At 48.3% G+C, this 17,172-nt stretch overlaps 1 protein-coding gene across 1 annotated transcript in view; it reads left to right on the plus strand.

The window, feature by feature from the left end:
- LOC311145349 (ryanodine receptor 3-like) overlaps nucleotides 1–17,172 on the plus strand; it is a gene marked incomplete at its 5' end in the record, with an annotated part of 137,627 nt that overhangs the window by 90,726 nt on the left and 29,729 nt on the right. The window contains 24 exons of the mRNA XM_084181575.1: nucleotides 2,965–3,238; nucleotides 3,412–3,526; nucleotides 4,313–4,442; nucleotides 6,590–6,693; nucleotides 6,862–6,997; nucleotides 9,225–9,411; nucleotides 9,582–9,690; nucleotides 10,042–10,162; nucleotides 11,071–11,240; nucleotides 12,075–12,295; nucleotides 12,462–12,552; nucleotides 13,255–13,395; nucleotides 13,969–14,132; nucleotides 14,402–14,480; nucleotides 14,755–14,844; nucleotides 15,003–15,149; nucleotides 15,541–15,603; nucleotides 15,717–15,792; nucleotides 15,909–16,032; nucleotides 16,125–16,240; nucleotides 16,358–16,425; nucleotides 16,531–16,652; nucleotides 16,842–16,891; nucleotides 16,987–17,047. Coding sequence (XP_084037701.1) covers nucleotides 2,965–3,238; nucleotides 3,412–3,526; nucleotides 4,313–4,442; nucleotides 6,590–6,693; nucleotides 6,862–6,997; nucleotides 9,225–9,411; nucleotides 9,582–9,690; nucleotides 10,042–10,162; nucleotides 11,071–11,240; nucleotides 12,075–12,295; nucleotides 12,462–12,552; nucleotides 13,255–13,395; nucleotides 13,969–14,132; nucleotides 14,402–14,480; nucleotides 14,755–14,844; nucleotides 15,003–15,149; nucleotides 15,541–15,603; nucleotides 15,717–15,792; nucleotides 15,909–16,032; nucleotides 16,125–16,240; nucleotides 16,358–16,425; nucleotides 16,531–16,652; nucleotides 16,842–16,891; nucleotides 16,987–17,047 — 2,959 coding nt within the window. The remainder of the gene's footprint in view (nucleotides 1–2,964; nucleotides 3,239–3,411; nucleotides 3,527–4,312; nucleotides 4,443–6,589; nucleotides 6,694–6,861; nucleotides 6,998–9,224; nucleotides 9,412–9,581; nucleotides 9,691–10,041; nucleotides 10,163–11,070; nucleotides 11,241–12,074; nucleotides 12,296–12,461; nucleotides 12,553–13,254; nucleotides 13,396–13,968; nucleotides 14,133–14,401; nucleotides 14,481–14,754; nucleotides 14,845–15,002; nucleotides 15,150–15,540; nucleotides 15,604–15,716; nucleotides 15,793–15,908; nucleotides 16,033–16,124; nucleotides 16,241–16,357; nucleotides 16,426–16,530; nucleotides 16,653–16,841; nucleotides 16,892–16,986; nucleotides 17,048–17,172) is intronic.

Raw genomic sequence — 17,172 nt, forward strand, 5'->3', positions numbered from 1 at the left:
ACTAAACAATAGAAAATCCACACCCTGGCTCAACATTTAATAGTCCCCAGAGCCAGGGCGTGACAGTACCCCCCCCCCCCCCAAAGGCACGGACTGCGACCGCGCCAACCAAACACAAGAGGGTAGGGGCCGGGTGGGCATTCCGCCTCGGCAGCGGATCCGGCTCCGGGCGTGACCACCCCTCTCTCTCTACCCCCCCCGTAGCGCCCCTGGTCTGGACCGGCCCCGCTGGCCGGAGCTGGACTGAACACCGGTGGAGCGGATTGCTCTGGCTCCGGGGTGGAGCAGCTGACCGGTGCCGGACCAGGCACCGGTGGAACAGGCACGGACCGTGCCGGACTGACGACGCGCACCACTGGCTTGGTGCGGGGAGCAGGAACGGCCCGGACCGGGCTGACGACGCGCACCATTGGCTTGGTGCGGGGAGCAGGAACGGGCCGGACCGGGCTGACGACGCGCACCACTGGCTTGGTGCGGGGAGCAGGAACGGGCCGGACCGGGCTGACGACGCGCACCATTGGCTTGGTGCGGGGAGCAGGAACAGCCGGACCGGGCTGGCGACGCGCACCACTGGCTTGGTGCGGGGAGCAGGAACGGGCCGGACTGGACTGACGACGCGCACCATCGGCTTGGTGCGGGGAGCAGGAACAGGCCGGACCGGGCTGACGACGCGCACCACTGGCTTGATGCGGGGAGCAGGAACAGGCCGGACCGGGCTGGCGACGCGCACCACAGGCTTAGTGCGGGGAGCAGGAACGGGCCTGACCGTACTGGGAACACACACCACTGGCCTTGTGCGGGAATCAGGAACGGGCCGGACCGGACTGGTGACACACACCACTTGCTTGGTGCGAGGAGAGGGACTGGGTTTCCTCATAAACCTCCGCTCCCTCTGCTGCCTACTCAGTTCCTCTCGCCGTGCCTCCACACTATCCTTCTCCCTCGTGACCAGTAGCCCCCGTAACCTGGCGGCCTCCTCTGCCAACCTGCTGAACCGCTCTATCGCGGCCTCCCGCTGCCTCGTCGTCCACGGCGTGAGCCCCCCCCTAAATTTTTTTGGGGCTTTTCTCTCCCCCGTGCTCATGGCCTCCATCCCTCTTGCCAGACTCTCACTCATCTCCTCCCAGGTCCATCCTCTCTCCTCGTCACGCTGCTTGATCCAGTCGAGGTGGGATCTTCTGTCACGATCGTTATAAGATGAAGCGGACCAAGGCGCAGCGTGATAGGCGTACATACTTTATTAAATGTACAACACGAACCAAAACAACAAAGCAAACGATACGTGAAGTCCTAGGTTAAACAACAAACCTTACGGATCAAGATCCCACAAAATAACAGTGCCAAACAGGCTGCCTAAGTATGGTCCCCAATCAGAGACAACAAGCTACAGCTGCCACTGATTGGGAACCACCCTGGCCAACATAGATATACATGAACTAGAACACAAACCTAGAAAACTAAACAATAGAAAATCCACACCCTGGCTCAACATTTAATAGTCCCCAGAGCCAGGGCGTGACATTAAGTCAAAATGCAAGCCGAGATCTACCGCTCAGGGTTTTTTTTTTACATGACTTAAAAAACGTAAGCTTATGCAACATTAACCAATTGAAAACAGTACTGTAGCAATGAGGTTTGTGCAGTAAGCTATAGGCCCAATACATTATCACCGCATATTGTCTTTGCTTGAATTGCCATGCCAATGCATTGTTGTTTGGGACGTTGTTTGACATTATATTTCAAAGTTTGAGGTAGGCTATATGATCACACCGGTAATAGATCCATTGTTGTATTACTTGTGAAGCACAGCTGAGTGAGAATACATTTAAATAATTTGCTTTTTCTTTTTCTTTTTCTGGGTTGATGGTGCCTGCATCTGATGGTCAGTCTCAGCGGAGGGATATTGAGAGGCGGACCCTCTATCTGCTGCTCTCTCCCCCCGCTCTCCCTTTCCTCCACTGATACTACTGACCAAAAAGGCACACCGTCTGCCATGCACAAATTCATGTTGTTACTCCTATGAACAGAGAAAGTGAAATATTCCTTGATTTAAAAAAAGACCCAAGCCGCTAATAATAACAACAACGCAAGCCTATAGATACACTTTGCTACTAATTCATTACTGCTGCAGTGCTTGTTGTAGGAAGAAGGCGCATTTGTTGAATACAAGGTGGTGACAGTGCTGAGACAGGACTTAAACATGAACTCATAAAAACAGCATATTTTTGCTGTAGTCGTTGACAGTCTCTCTCTAGTCATGGTTTTAAAAGTTTTGAAATCTCACAGTATCAACTTTGCTGTAGCTTTCTTTTATGCCTGTTACGTTACTGCAGACACGATCATCTGAGCCATCCAATTGGCCAGAGGTAGGCCTATAGTGCACTTGATTTGCTCTCTGGGCCCGCCTGGAATGCAGCGTTTGTACCTTCAGACACATGAAATGGTTGAAAATGGCAACAGTTGGCCTACACGGCGCTCAGGGCAGCTGAATCGGATGCACCTACAGCACGAGACAAATAAAAAAAAATAGGAACAGAAGGCTTTATCGTTGGGTTTTTTACAGAAATGTTTGGCGATCAACTAGGAATGCGTTGGAGATCAACCAGTCGATCGCGATCGACCGGTTGGTGGCCACTGTTCTAGAAAGTTGAGTGAAGTTCAATCTCATGCTTCTCTCTGTGGGATGATATTTCTGCGCGGCAGTCCTGGGGAGGCAGTCTCGCGGCTACTGCGCTTAGAGGGAACATTACCTACAAGTCTCTTTGAAAAGGCTCATTTCCCACACACTAGTTCCATCTACTGTACTACCGTAGACTGGTCTTGTTTTTACCACTATTATGTTATGACTTCTTACTATACCACTATATGACAAAGGTTACAAAAAGTGTGGCTATGCAGTACATATCCTAACCGTGTAAAGAGTGGGAGATAACTAGGTTCTGCTGTCTGTTCCCTGGTCTCTAGCCAACCTGAAGGAGTTGATCTCCCAGACCATGGTGAGCTGGGCTCAGGAGTGCCACATCCAGGACCCGGAGCTGGTTAGAGTGATGTTCAGCCTGCTGAGGAGACAGTATGACAGCATTGGAGAGCTGCTCCGGGCCATGAGGAAAAGCTACACTATCAGTGCTGCCTCTATACAGGACACCATCAACCTGCTGGCCTCTCTGGGTCAGATCAGATCACTGTTGTCCGTACGCATGGGCAAGGAGGAAGAGAAACTCATGATCGACGGACTGGGGTAGGTTACATGTCAGTGACACAGTCTACTGCACGAACATACATAGTCTGATAACCAGGGAACTTTAAAGTACCAAGGCTTTTGTTAATTTCAGATACAATTATGATCCCGATCACTGTTCCAAGTATTATTTGACCTGTTCTGAGTATTCTGTGTTTTGTATTTCCATCCAGTGACATCATGAACAATAAGATATTCTACCAGCACCCCAACCTGATGCGTGTTCTAGGCATGCATGAGACGGTGATGGAGGTGATGGTCAACGTGCTGGGAGGAGGCAAGTCCCAGGTACAGTTCAGTACTGCTACTGATGATAGAGGAGACTCTGGTGTATCACAGCATCCATGACAGTTGTTGATGAGAGATTCAAGTAGCACTGTGTGGCTACTGGGTAGGCGTCAGATGCAGCATAACACAACACTATGGCCAATCACAGGGAATTACTTTAATAAACAAACTTGAGAATAAATATTGGTTGTATGCAGGATGTGAAAAACTGGTTTTCCAGAGCTCCAATGTGTATGTGATATAAACCAAGGCAAGGGAGGCTGTACTGCATGTAGAAGGGAGGCTGAGTGTGTGTTTGGGAAAGGAGGGGAGGGCAGTAATAAATACACCACAGCAGGTGGTTATTCTCCCAGGCTGACGGCTCTCTACCATGACACTGGGGTATAGAGCCCGAGCCGGGGATGGAGGGAGGACAGAGGGGGGTCGGCATGGCATGGCATGGCAGGCCTTTTTAGGCATTCATTAGTGAAGGGGATTTATAGCAACACGCCTTGAGGAAGCCAAATAGTCACTAGACCCAACACAAGCCCAGAATAAAGTGATACTGTAACTGTACCCTCCTGTCTGCCTGCCTGTCTGTCTGTCTCTTTTTGATGATCACATGAGTTAAGCTTGTGTTTATCTTTCAGGTCTTTTATTTTCAACAGTTTAACTACTACTAGTTTTAAGTTTGATCTACTAATAATATGCATAGCCGTCAGAATGTCAGCTGAGTCTCAGTTTTATAGTGCTAGTTGTACAGGTTGTGCCTCATTAACCCTAGTCCCTGTGTTTTCCTCTCAGGAGATAGCTTTCCCCAAGATGGTGGCCAGCTGCTGTCGCTTCCTGTGTTACTTCTGCAGGATCAGTCGTCAGAACCAGAAGGCCATGTTTGACCACCTCAGCTACCTTCTGGAGAACAGCAGCGTGGGCCTGGGTAAGTATACTGCTCCTGGTAGAGCTGGGCCTGGGGGTAAATTGCTCCTGGTAGAGCTGGGCTTGGGGGTACACTGCTCCTGGTAGAGCTGGGGCTGGGGGTACACTGCTCCTGGTAGAGCTGGGCCTGGGGGTACACTGCTCCTGGTAGAGCTGGGCCTGGGGGTACACTGCTCCTGGTAGAGCTGGGCCTGGGGGTAGACTGTTCCTGGTAGAGCTGGGGCTGGGGGTACACTGCTCCTGGTAGAGCTGGGCCTGGGGACATACTTCTCCTGGTAGAGCTGGGCCTGGATGTACACTGCTCCTGGTAGAGCTGGGCCTGGAGGTACACTGCTCCTGATAGAGCTGGGCCTGGGGGTAGACTGCTCCTGATAGAGCTGGGCCTGGGGGTAGACTGCTCCTGGTAGAGCTGGGCCTGGGGGTAGACTGCTCCTGGTAGAGCTGGGCCTGGGGGTAGACTGCTCCTTGTAGAGCTGGGGCTGGGGGTAGACTGCTCCTGGTAGAGCTGGGGCTGGGGGTAGACTGCTCCTGGTAGAGCTGGGCCTGGGGGTAGACTGCTCCTTGTAGAGCTGGGGCTGGGGGTAGACTGCTCCTGGTAGAGCTGGGGCTGGGGGTAGACTGCTCCTGGTAGAGCTGGGGCTGGGGGTAGACTGCTCCTGGTAGAGCTGGGGCTGGGGGTAGACTGCTCCTGGTAGAGCTGGGGCTGGGGGTAGACTGCACCTGGTAGAGCTGGGCCTGGGGGTAGACTGCTCCTGGTAGAGCTGGGGCTGGGGGTTGACGGCTCCTGGTAGAGCTGGGGCTGGGGGTAGACTGCTCCTGGTAGAGCTGGGGCTGGGGGTAGACTGCTCCTGGTAGAGCTGGGGCTGGGGGTAGACTGCTCCTGGTAGAGCTGGGGCTGGGGGTAGACTGCACCTGGTAGAGCTGGGCCTGGGGGTAGACTGCTCCTGGTAGAGCTGGGGCTGGGGGTTGACTGCTCCTGGTAGAGCTGGGGCTGGGGGTAGACTGCACCTGGTAGAGCTGGGCCTGGGGGTAGACTGCTCCTGGTAGAGCTGGGGCTGGGGGTAGACTGCTCCTGGTAGAGCTGGGCCTGGGGGTAGACTGCTCCTGGTAGAGCTGGGGCTGGGGGTACACTTGCTAGGGGTTGATGGGAATCACATGCTCAGTACACTACACCCCTGAGTTGATGGAGAGTCTCTGACATAGGAAAATAACATGCTATATCCAGCGTCTCTTACTTCCTATTGGAACGACTGGCTCATACTCTAGTTACACTGGGTGTGACGGCATCTCTGACGCTGTTCTCATTGTTATGGACCATAATTTAAATGGGGCCTCACGTTAGGTCCTTGAGCTGTGAGTCTGCAAACATTAGACACACACCTGAGATTAGGTGTGTGTGTGTGTGTGTGTGTGTGTGTGTGTGTGTGTGTGTGTGTGTGTGTGTGTGTGTGTGTGTGTGTGTGTGTGTGTGTGTGTGTGTGTGTGTGTGTGTGTGTGTGCGCGTGCGTGCGTGAGTGTGTGTGGTTGGTCAGTTGGTCGTGTTGAGAATTCATCAGGGGAGAGGGTGAGTCATCGTACAGGAGAGGTTGTGTCACAGTCACTCTTTGAACACCCTGCTGTGGCAGAGAGAAAGAGAGAGTGGTTCTCTCCTGGATTAACTCTCTCACACACACTCACACACACACACACACACACACACACACACACACACACAGAGAATAGTCCAAAGGCAAGGGACAATGTAGTCTTCTCGACCCATATACATTATACATTATTGCACCTACAGTATATTGGACAAAGCCTTTGAGTGTGATTTTAGCCTGAACCAATCATTTCTGTTTATGAAAACAAAGATGAAACAATAGAAGGTATGAGTAAATGCTACAAATAGGAGCTGGAAACGTTGGTTTAGATCAGTATCACTCAGCTGTTGACAGATTAACAGTTTGACAGTCCAATCAGAGTCTGGTCCTGGTTCGTCATGAGAGTGTAATGCTGCCCCCTGCTGTTGGCTTTAGGTTACTCCCACTACCTCCCATCTCAATTAGAAGTACCTCTGACTTAGTGGAATGGAGAATCATTCTCTGAACACCAGAATTGTTGTAAATACCTGTGAGAAAGTAACAACTTTAATTGGATCCTATGTAGCATCCCCAGCCATGAGGGGCTCCACTCCTCTAGACGTGGCTGCCTCTTCTGTGATGGACAACAACGGCCTGGCCTTGGCCCTGGAGGAGCCCGACCTGGATAAGGTAGGTGATGCTGTCTCTATTGGATGTGTGTGAGTTGGTGTGTGTGCATTAGAATTGGTGTTTTGTGTCGATGTGTTTCAGAGTATCCTCAGTCCATGTGTCTGTTACTAAGCTTGTCTTGGTTGTGTCCTGGTTGTGTCCTGGTTGTGTCCTGGTTGTGTGTTGCAGGTGGTGACGTACCTAGCAGGCTGTGGGCTCCAGAGCTGTCCCATGCTGCTGGACAAAGGTTACCCTGACATCGGTTGGAACCCCATTGAGGGCGAGCGCTACCTCTCCTTCCTGCGCTTCGCTGTCTTTGTCAATGGTAGGTGGGGCACTGTACTGTAATGACAGTCAGCAGCTACTGTACTGAACCTTGGTCTCTGTAGGGTAAAGTGGAGGATGCGGCTTGGTACTGTACTGTACTGTACTGTACTGTACTGTACTGTACTGTGCCTTCCATACCAGGGGTGGGCAGGGTTAGAGATGGCCTGTCTGTGTGGATCCTGGAGGGCAGGCTAGACTGCCTGAGGGGGTTAGCTGATAGGAGCTACAGCCTCAGCACCAGTAGAGCTCAGTGGAGGAACACGCTCTCACTAAAGAGATTGAATATTGGAAACTGCTCCTGGATGAAAGAGCAGGGCAGCCATTCATTTGCTTCCTGGCAGTGATGGACCAAGAAAAGTAGCAATACATTGGCAAGCTCTCACCTCCGAGGTGTTTGGGAGCCCGAGGGAGTATTTTGTTCATGTCCGTTGTTGATGTGTGTGTGTACTGTGTACAATATTTGTGTGTGTTTTTCCACCGCCAATGCATTTTGTGTGCATCTTGTGTCGATATCTGAGTTGATGTCTATGTGCTAATGCAGTTTATTTCTGATGAAGTCGGAAGTTTACATACACCTTAGCCAAATACATTTAAACTCAGTTTTTCACAATTCCTGACATGTAATCCTTGTAAAGATTCCCTGTCTTAGGTCAGTTAGGATCACCACTTTATTTTAAGAATGTGAAATGTCAGAATAATTGTAGAGAGAATGATTTATTTCAGCATTTATTTATTTCATCACATTCCCAGTGAGTCAGAAGTTTACATACACTCAATTAGTATTTGGTAGCATTGCCTTTGAATTGTTTAAATTGGGTCAAACGTTTCTGGTAGCCTTCCACAAGCTTCCCACAATAAGTTGGGTGAATTTTGGCCCATTCCTCCTGACAGAGCTGGTGTAACTGAGTCAGGTTTGTAGGCCTCCTTGCTCGCACACGCTTTTTCAGTTCTGCCCACAGATTTTCTATAGGATTGAGGTCAGGGCTTTGTGATGGCCACTCCAATACCTTGACTTTGTTGTCCTTAAGCCATTTTTCCACAACTTTGGAAGTATGCTTGGGGTCATTGTCCATTTGGAAGACCCATTTGCGACCAAGCTTTAACTTCCTGACTGATGTCTTGAGATGTTGCTTCAATATATCCACAACATTTTCCTTCCTCCTGATGCCATCTATTTTGTGAAGTGCACCAGTCCCTCCTGCAGCAAAGCACCACCACAGCATGATGCTGCCACCCCCGTGCTTCACGGTTGGGATGGTGTTCTTCGGCTTGCAAGCCACCCCCTTTTTCCTCCAAACATAACAATGGTCATTATGGCCAAACAGTTCTATTTTTGTTTAATCAGACCAGAGCACATTTCTCCAAAAAGTTGTCCCCATGTGCAGTTGCAAACCGTAGTCTGTCTTTTTTATGGTGGTTTTGGAGCAGTGGCTTCTTCCTTGCTGAGCGTCCTTTCAGGTTATGTCGATAAAGGACTCGTTTTACTGTGGATATAGATACTTTTGTACCTGTTTCCTTCAGCATCTTCACAAGGTCCTTTGCTGTTGTTCTGGGATTGATTTGCACTTTTCACACGAAAGTACGTTCATCTCTAGGAGACAGAACGCGTCTCCTTCCTGAGCGGTATGACGGCTGCGTGGTCCCGTGGTGTTTATTTTTTGTACAGATGAACGTGGTACCTTCAGGCATTTGGAAATTGCTCCCAAGGATTAACCAGACTTGTGGAGGTCTACAATTTTTTTTCTGAGGTCTTGGCTGATTTCTTTTGATTTTCCCATGATGTCAAGCAAAGAGGCACTGAGTTTGAAGGTAGGCCTTGAAATACATCCACAGGTACACCTCCAATTGACTCAAATGATGTCAATCAGCCTATCAGAAGCTTCTAAAGCCATTACATCATTTTTTTGAATTTTACAAGCTGTTTAAAGGCACAATCAACTTTGTGTATGTAAACTTCCGACCCACTGGAATTGTGATACAGTGAATTATAAGTGAAATAATCTGTCTGTAAACAATTGTTGGAAAAATGACTTGTGTCATGCACAAAGTAGATGTCCTAACCGACTTGCCAAAACTATAGTTTGTTAACAAGACATTTGTGGAGTGGTTGAAAAACAAGTTTTAATGACTCCAACCTAAGTGTATGTAAACTTCCGACTTCAACTGTATATGTTTTGTTAACCTGGCGAGTGTGTGTGTGTAACAAATGCATGTGTGTGTTCCAGGTGAGAGTGTGGAGGAGAACTCTAGTGTGGTGGTGAAGCTACTGATCAGGCGTCCAGAGTGTTTTGGCCCGGCCCTGAGAGGAGAGGGGGGTAACGGGCTGCTGGCAGCCATGAAAGAGGCCATCAAGATCTCAGATAACCCTGCTTTGGACCTGCCCTCCTCCGCCCAGGGGGTCAGCTCTGACGCGTAAGATACATACTGTACCTGCCATAAATATAGAGCAAGAGCTAACGGCATAGAACTAATAGTACATAGCAAGGTAAACCCTGTAAGATCATCATGAGTTAGTTCAGATGGCAAGGTAAGACCCAGAAGACCTTCTCACGCTCCCTTCTCACTGTGTTTGTTGTGAGCAGGTCTGCTGAGGATGATGAGGAGGAAGAGGTGGTGCATATGGGCAATGCCATCATGTCCTTCTACTCTGCCCTCATCGACCTACTGGGACGCTGTGCTCCAGAGATGCATGTGAGTTTAGCTGATGGTCCCACTCCCATCACAGATCATATGGCCCTGTGTAGCTCAGTTGGTAGAGCATGGTGCTTGCAAGGCCAGGGTTGTGGGTTCGATTCCCACGGGGGGCCAGTATGAAAATGTATGCACTCACTAAGTGTAAGTTGCTCTGGATAAGAGCGTCTGCTAAATGACTAAAATATAAATGTAATATGTACTCTAACCTACTCTGAGAGGTACAGTTTAATTATATGAGACATCTCAGCATCTGTTCTCTCTGGATAAGTAAAGATTGAATGAATGTATGTTTTCCACCAGTGAGACTTCAATAGGACTAATGACCTTCTCTTCCTCCTCGTCCTTCAGTTGATCAACAAGGGTAAAGGGGAGGCCCTGCGTATCCGTGCCATCCTGCGCTCCCTAGTGCCCACTGAAGACCTGGTGGGCATCATCAGCATACCCCTCAAAATGCCTGTCGTCCACAAAGGTAGAGGAGTTCCCACTTCAGCTCTTATATCACACAGCACCCACAACAGCAACACACAACAGCAACATAGCAACGCAACACACAACATGCAATAAGATCCCAAATCACTCAACCATCATGGTTGATCTAATGGCGTGCACACTTTACTCTCTGAAGTCTAAAAACGACAAAAAGTTATCTAAATAATGAATTGGTTGAGGTATAAATTATGAAGTATGAAACTCAATCGCTGAAATGGAGGTGCCGTGCTGTTGATCCTGCTCACAATTCATGTGTTTTTAATCAGCCAAGGCTTTCTACCTCCCACGGCTCTCCTCTCATCATCTTCCTCTCATTTCTGTTGCCGGGTGTTTTTCTCTATTGATTGCTCTGCACAAGCATGGCATCGCTCGGATCTTAAAACGTTGCTAACTAGCGCTGCCACACAACGAGCGCTGTCGGCCGGCCAACAACTGAATCACTCAGCCGTGCCTCCCTCCCCAGAAACCCTCTCACAACTGCACTGCTGCTAATGAATACACATGAGTTGTCTGGACTTGCATGCCTTTCTTAATCAGAAGAGACTTGCTATAATGTATGGGTAGCTCTCCCTGTTTGAATACTGCAAGAAAAACATATTTACACAAGTCATATTTACACAGAGACCCACCACCTCTTCTTATTTTGTATTCCTCTGTGTATCTCATTATTTTTTATATCCTCTTTCTTTGTCTATCTTTCCCTTTCTTTTATTTTCTTTCTTTCTTTCTCCCTCTCCCTCTCCCTCTCTCTCTCTCTCTCTCTCTCTCTCTCTCTCTCTCTCTCTCTCTCTCTCTCTCTCTCTCTCTCTCTCTCTCTCTCTCTCTCTCTCTCTCTCTCTCTCTCTCTCTCTCTCTCTCTCTCTCTCTCTCTCTCTCTCTTCCTCTTAGACGGCACTGTGACAGAGCCTGATATGGCAGCCAGTTTCTGCCCGGACCATAAGGCCCCCATGGTGCTGTTCCTGGACCGGGTCTATGGTATCGAGGACCAAAGCTTCCTACTTCAGCTGTTGGATGTGGGCTTCCTGCCCGACCTGCAAGCCTCTGCTTCTCTGGACACGGTGGGTGGTGAGCTCACCCTCAGCTGAGAAGTGGGAGATGTGGAAGACCACAAATTAGGCTAAGGCATCAATTTGTTTGTTTTGCCATCTAGTTCATTGTTTATCAGACAGGTGGGTTGAGGTATTCAAGGATGTGGGAGTTGAGTGGAGTGGAGGCTGTGTATTAAAGGTTTGTGTATGTGAGAGGGAGTTTAAAGCGTGTCTATTTAAAGCTGAGTGTCTAACAAGTGGAGTCGGTTTAGTGGAGTGGAGTGTGTTAGTGGAGGTTGACCCTGGTGATTCCCTGCTATTAATGATGCCCCTTGATATGGGCTGGAATATCCATGGCTCTGCTTGTTTTGGATCTCTCTGAGGCAACCCTCCACCCCAGCCCCAGCCCCAGCCCCAGTGTTAATGTGACAACGGCTAAGAATAGCCCCTGGGCCACCAGCTGCCCTGCTCCTATACAGACACACAGAACTTTGATCCACACTGGGAAGCGCTGAGGATCACGCAGCCACGCAATCCAGCAGTTATTAAATAAAATTCCCATGTAACACGATGCAAGGCTCTCCATTCCAGGCCTTTAATTAGAGAGTAGTACTCTGTAGATACGACTAGCCCTGGCCTGGGAGGACCCAGTGCTTTGCCCCCCTGTTTTAGTTCTTCATCAGCAATTTCCTAAGGACAAATGTGCAGATTCAGCTCCTCACTAGGCTTCTATTTAGAGTAGCCTATCTTTGAGCACAACTAATGATAGTGATTGTGGAACAGTTGAAGTTGTGCCTGGGTTGTGAGAACTGCTGTGTGACACTGTGTTGTGTTGACCTCTCCCCTTTGACCCCTCCCCTGTAGGAGGTACTCAGCACCACAGAGACAGCTCTGGCCATGAACAGGTACATCGGCTCTGCCATGCTGCCCCTGCTCACCCGCTGTGCTCCCCACTTCGCTGCCACAGAGCACTACGCCGCGCTCATCGACTCCACGCTGCACACCATCTACAGGCTGTCCAAGGGCCGCTCTCTCACCAAGGCCCAGAGAGACGCTATTGAGGACTGTCTGCTGGCCGTCTGCAAGTAAGGAGTTCCACTATGTACATTAGCACCCCTTAAGGAAGCAATAAGCAAAATGTGTGGCCATTGAAACACTTAAGCTAAACGGATACAGTATTATCCTGGGTCATGATGTCGTGTCTCTCTGATCTCCTGTTCCCTCCCTGGTCTGGCCCTCCTCTGTCTGCAGGTACCTGCGTCCCTCCATGCTGCAGCAGCTCCTGCGACGCCTTGTCTTTGACGTGCCCTTGCTGACAGAGTACTGCAAGATGCCTCTCAGGGTATGTCTCCTCTCTTTCCCTCTCCCTCTCTCTTTCTCTTCCTCTGCCCTTCTGCTCTCTCCTTCTCTCCTTCGCTCTCCTTCTCTCTCGCTCTCTCTCTCTCTCTTTCTCTCTTTGTCTGCCCGTCTACTGCTCTCTCTCTCTGCTCTCAACAGGCTATGGTTCAGAGGTATGAGGGCCTGCATGGTTACGCTCTGCTGCCTGCTGTTAATAGCTCTCTATCCTGCTGGGCGGTACACACACTGTTTATCAAGCATACAGCCTCTGTATCTTACTCTGCCTCACTCTGACTCTCACTGCTATTAATGATGCTGTTCCCAGCGTTAAGCAGATGTTGGCAGTTGTGCTGTTTTTAATACAACAGCCGAGCACCAGGGAGCAGAGAGCAGCCTGGAAGAATTTGATTGCCTGTGGAAGACTGAACACAGTTGATTATGCCTCCACTGACACAAGGCTCTCATTGTCTGTTTTTACACTGAGCTAGTGAGAATGAATATCCCATGACCTATCATCAGCTGTAGATCCTATTTGAGATGTTTGGCTCGGTGCCAGTGTGTTGTTGTCTTTCAGTACACCAGTAAAGGGGTTACCTACGTGTCTGTTTTCTATTCCTTCAGTGTAGCCCACAGCAGAGTGTACATACATCCTCTCACTCAGTCTAATGGACTCTCCTTTGACCCTTTGTGTCCTCCCCCTCCACAGCTCCTGACCAACCACTACGAGCAAAGCTGGAAGTACTACTGTCTGCCGTCAGGCTGGGGCAGCTACGGCATGGCCTCAGACGAGGAGCTGCTCCTCACAAAGAAGATCTTCTGGGGCGTCTTGGATTCTCTGTCACAGAGGGTACGATGAAGTCACCTCTAACACAGCACCTAGACCCAGGAGAATGGCAGGGCTCCTACAGGCTCCTAGTTAAGGCTTCAAAGGCTGATAATGAGCCAATCAAACCAGAGCTGCACTGAGCTTTGATCAGGAAGTGCTGACCATGTTGATACATGTTCAGGCCAATAAGTCATAACCTTTAGTAATCTGGTACAAGCACTAGAAACTCCTCTTTAGTGTCCTATTGAATTATCTCTCTACGAATGCCTCATTGCCTTTTTGTGCTGTTGAATATGACCATTGATTTCATGGTTTATCTTGTATGGTCTCTTTTTGAAGTACGGAAAATGTTTGGACCCAGCACATCTTAGAGTGCACACATGAAAGTGAAGATGGTGACAGAAAGGCCAGGCTGAGAACATCAATATTTGAACAGCCATCATCGATCTCAGCCTCTGCTCTCTGTAACTGCATTAAGCATCTCTCTTAACCTCTAGCCATTCCTGCAGTCTCTAGTCGATAGATTAGCCTTACTGAGACCTCAGTGGAGGTTCCTCTGATAGTCCACTAATCAGAGTGTGTTTCACATTGCAGAAGTATGACGCAGATCTCTTTAAGATGGCCATGCCCTGTTTGAGTGCCATATCTGGGGCCTTACCACCTGACTACATAGATGCCACCATCAGCACCACCCTGGAGAAGCCTGTGTCTGTGGACGCTCAGGGCAACTTCGACCCCAAACCCATCAGCACAGCCAAGTGAGTGGCCATCAGAGATTATGGCGTGTATGGCGTGACTGTCTGCTCAAATTAAGGACACTTTAAATGAAGTGATCCCACTCTGACTTTATATGTAATAACTTGTTATAGGTGCCATGTAGAAAGTATGCACATAATTGATTTGATATAATGTGCAGTGTTTTTAAATACTTTATGACTGCGTTTACATATGCTTTATCCCAGCATGCATCATTCTGGATGGCTCAGATTTATACCTGTAGTGAGTAATGGTTACTTTCTCTTTACAGCATATCTATTCCAGAGAAACTGGAACACATTGCCAACAAATATGCTGAGCATTCCCATGACAAATGGTCAGCAGAGAAGGTAGGCCAACGATGAGCTCCTCTGCCAGGGAAATGTGTATTAGATGCTGCAAAATTATACCTGGAACCAATTGATTATAACAGGGAATAAAGATTAAGAATCTACTGCTTTTGCACTGTATTTTATAAAGCCTTACCACTATCCTCTTGGAAGAAACAATAGGAGGCTGGTTTCAGGGTTGATCACTCTATCCTATTTGTTTTTATTTGGGTTGAAAAACTAGCTGGTAATTTATCAGCTCTGTAGAAGGCTCATACTTGTCTGTTCTCTCCAGGTGATGTTGGGATGGAAGTACGGGGACTGTATAGATGAGAAGGCCAAGACTCACCCTCTGCTCAGGACCTACAAAGGCCTGACAGAGAAGGTACAGTGTAGCACAACATTACACAATATGGAATTGGTACACTAAAGGACGAGCTCAATAGGTAGACCTCATGATTAAGTTGTCAATGTGATGATTAGTAAGTTTCTAACTGATTATATATCTTGCTAACTCTTGGTGTGTGTCTGTGTGGTCCTCAGGAGAAGGAGATCTACAGGTGGCCGGTGAGGGAGACTCTAAAGAGCATGCTGGCTATGGGCTGGAACATCGACAGGACCAAGGATGGAGAGACCATGTCCCTACGGGAGAGTGAGAAGATGCGCAAGATCTCCCAGTCCTCCTCTCATGTACTCAGTTTAATAGCCTACTCCTCCTAGTACTTTACACTCTTAGAAAAAAAGGTGCTATCTAAAACCTGAAAGGGTTCTTCGGCAGTCCCCATAGGAGAACCTTTTGAAGAACCCTTTTTGGTTCCAGGTAGAACCCTTTTGGTTCCAGGTAGAACCATTTTGGGTTCCATGTAAAACCCTTTCCACAGATGGTTCTACATGGAAGCCAAAAGGGTTTTACCTGGAACCAAAAAGGGTTCTACCAGGAACTAAAAAGGGTTCTCCTATGGGGACAGCCAAAGAACCCTTTTGGAACCCTTTTTTCTAAGAGTGTATATACCAGGACTGCTGAGTCATCTGTTCAATGTTTGTTTTTATTACTGCATTTTTTCTTGTTGACTCTTGGCAGGCTAACGGTTTCAACCCGAGTCCAATAGACACCATCAATGTGGTTCTGTCTAGAGAGTTACAGGTGAGTGAACCCCACAGCTGTTATTTTGTAACAGTAAATAACTGGTTTGTTTATGACTAGGCTGTGAATATGTTATTTAATTAACAGGTGTTCTCTTTACTCTTTGGATCAAGGGCATGGTAGAGGTTGTGGCTGAGAATTATCACAACATCTGGGCTAAGAAGAAAAAGAACGACCTTGGAATTAGAGGTGGTTCTATAATACTCTTCACTCCCTGTGAGATGGAGGAGCCAGATGAATGTAGTCAGAGTAAATGTGAGATGTATTGGTTCTGATTGTTTCAGTGTTGTTGTTTGTGGTTCTAGGTGGGGCAACTCACCCTCTGCTGGTGCCCTATGACACCCTGACTGCCAAAGAGAAGGCCCGGGACAAAGAGAAGGCCCAGGACCTGTTCCGCTTCCTACAGATCAATGGCTACGCCATCACCAGGTCAGTGTGTGAACTTCAGTGTTTGTAAAGACGTTGATTTGTATTGTCTTGACAGAATGACACTTCATCTGTCCCTTCTCCCTGTGTTGTAGAGGTCTGAAGGACATGGAGCAGGACTCTTCCTCCATGGAGAAGAGGTTTGCCTACAAGTTCCTCAAGAAGCTCCTCAAGTATGTGAACTCAGCCCAGGAGTTCATCGCCCACCTTGGTAAGAGCCTGGTGACATTCATATCGTTGAACTTTGAATGCTCCTCTACCTTTTCTGTTATTGACAATGCTGCCTTATTGACCTGCTCTTTATTGACCTTTGACCTTGTCATTTCAGAGGCCATGGCTACCAGTGGGAAGACAGACAAGTCGCCTCATGAGCAAGAAATCAAGTTTTTTGCCAAAGTGAGAATATTGTGAATCTGTGTGAAACAAATGAACATTTTAAGTACAGTACATGAGATTACACAAAGATTGTCATACATCTCCTAAATGGTATTTTTTCTTCAGGTCCTCCTCCCTCTGATAGACCAGTACTTCAAGAACCACTGTCTCTACTTCCTTTCTTCTCCCAGTAAGAACCTGAGCAGCAGCGGCTACGCCTCTAATAAGGAGAAGGAGATGGTCACCAGGTCGGTACAATAACATCTCACTACTCTGCAGTTCCACTTTCTCACTGTCTGTGAATGCTACTTACTTACTCTTCTCCGTATACTCCTTTCATCTTGTCATCTTTTCCTCCTTTTACCCTTTGACCTCCCTGATTCTTTCTTTCTTTCTTTCTTTCTTTCTTTCTTTCTTTCTCTCTTTCACTTTTCAAGCCTGTTCTGTAAACTGGCAGCTCTTGTCAGACACAGGATTTCCCTATTTGGTAAGAAGCTGATTCTCTGCTCTCTTTGTTGCTGTGAATAGATGGATTACTATTAGTGTGTGATATGCTAATCACTGTACTGTGTTCTCTTGTAGGGAATGACTCCACCACCATGGTGAGCGTTCTCCACATCCTGGCCCACACGCTGGACACCAGGTGGGTGGAACTCAGTCCTGTAGTCCTATGCCACAATAAATGTCCCCAGAGTTTGAAATTAAATCAAAGGTTTGAAAGAGGTCCGTCACGTAGCAATTTTACAGTACATGTCATTGGAAAAGAGG

Source organism: Coregonus lavaretus, assembly GCF_964263955.1.
Source record: "Coregonus lavaretus genome assembly, chromosome: 18".
Taxonomy (NCBI): Eukaryota; Metazoa; Chordata; class Actinopteri; order Salmoniformes; family Salmonidae; genus Coregonus; species Coregonus lavaretus.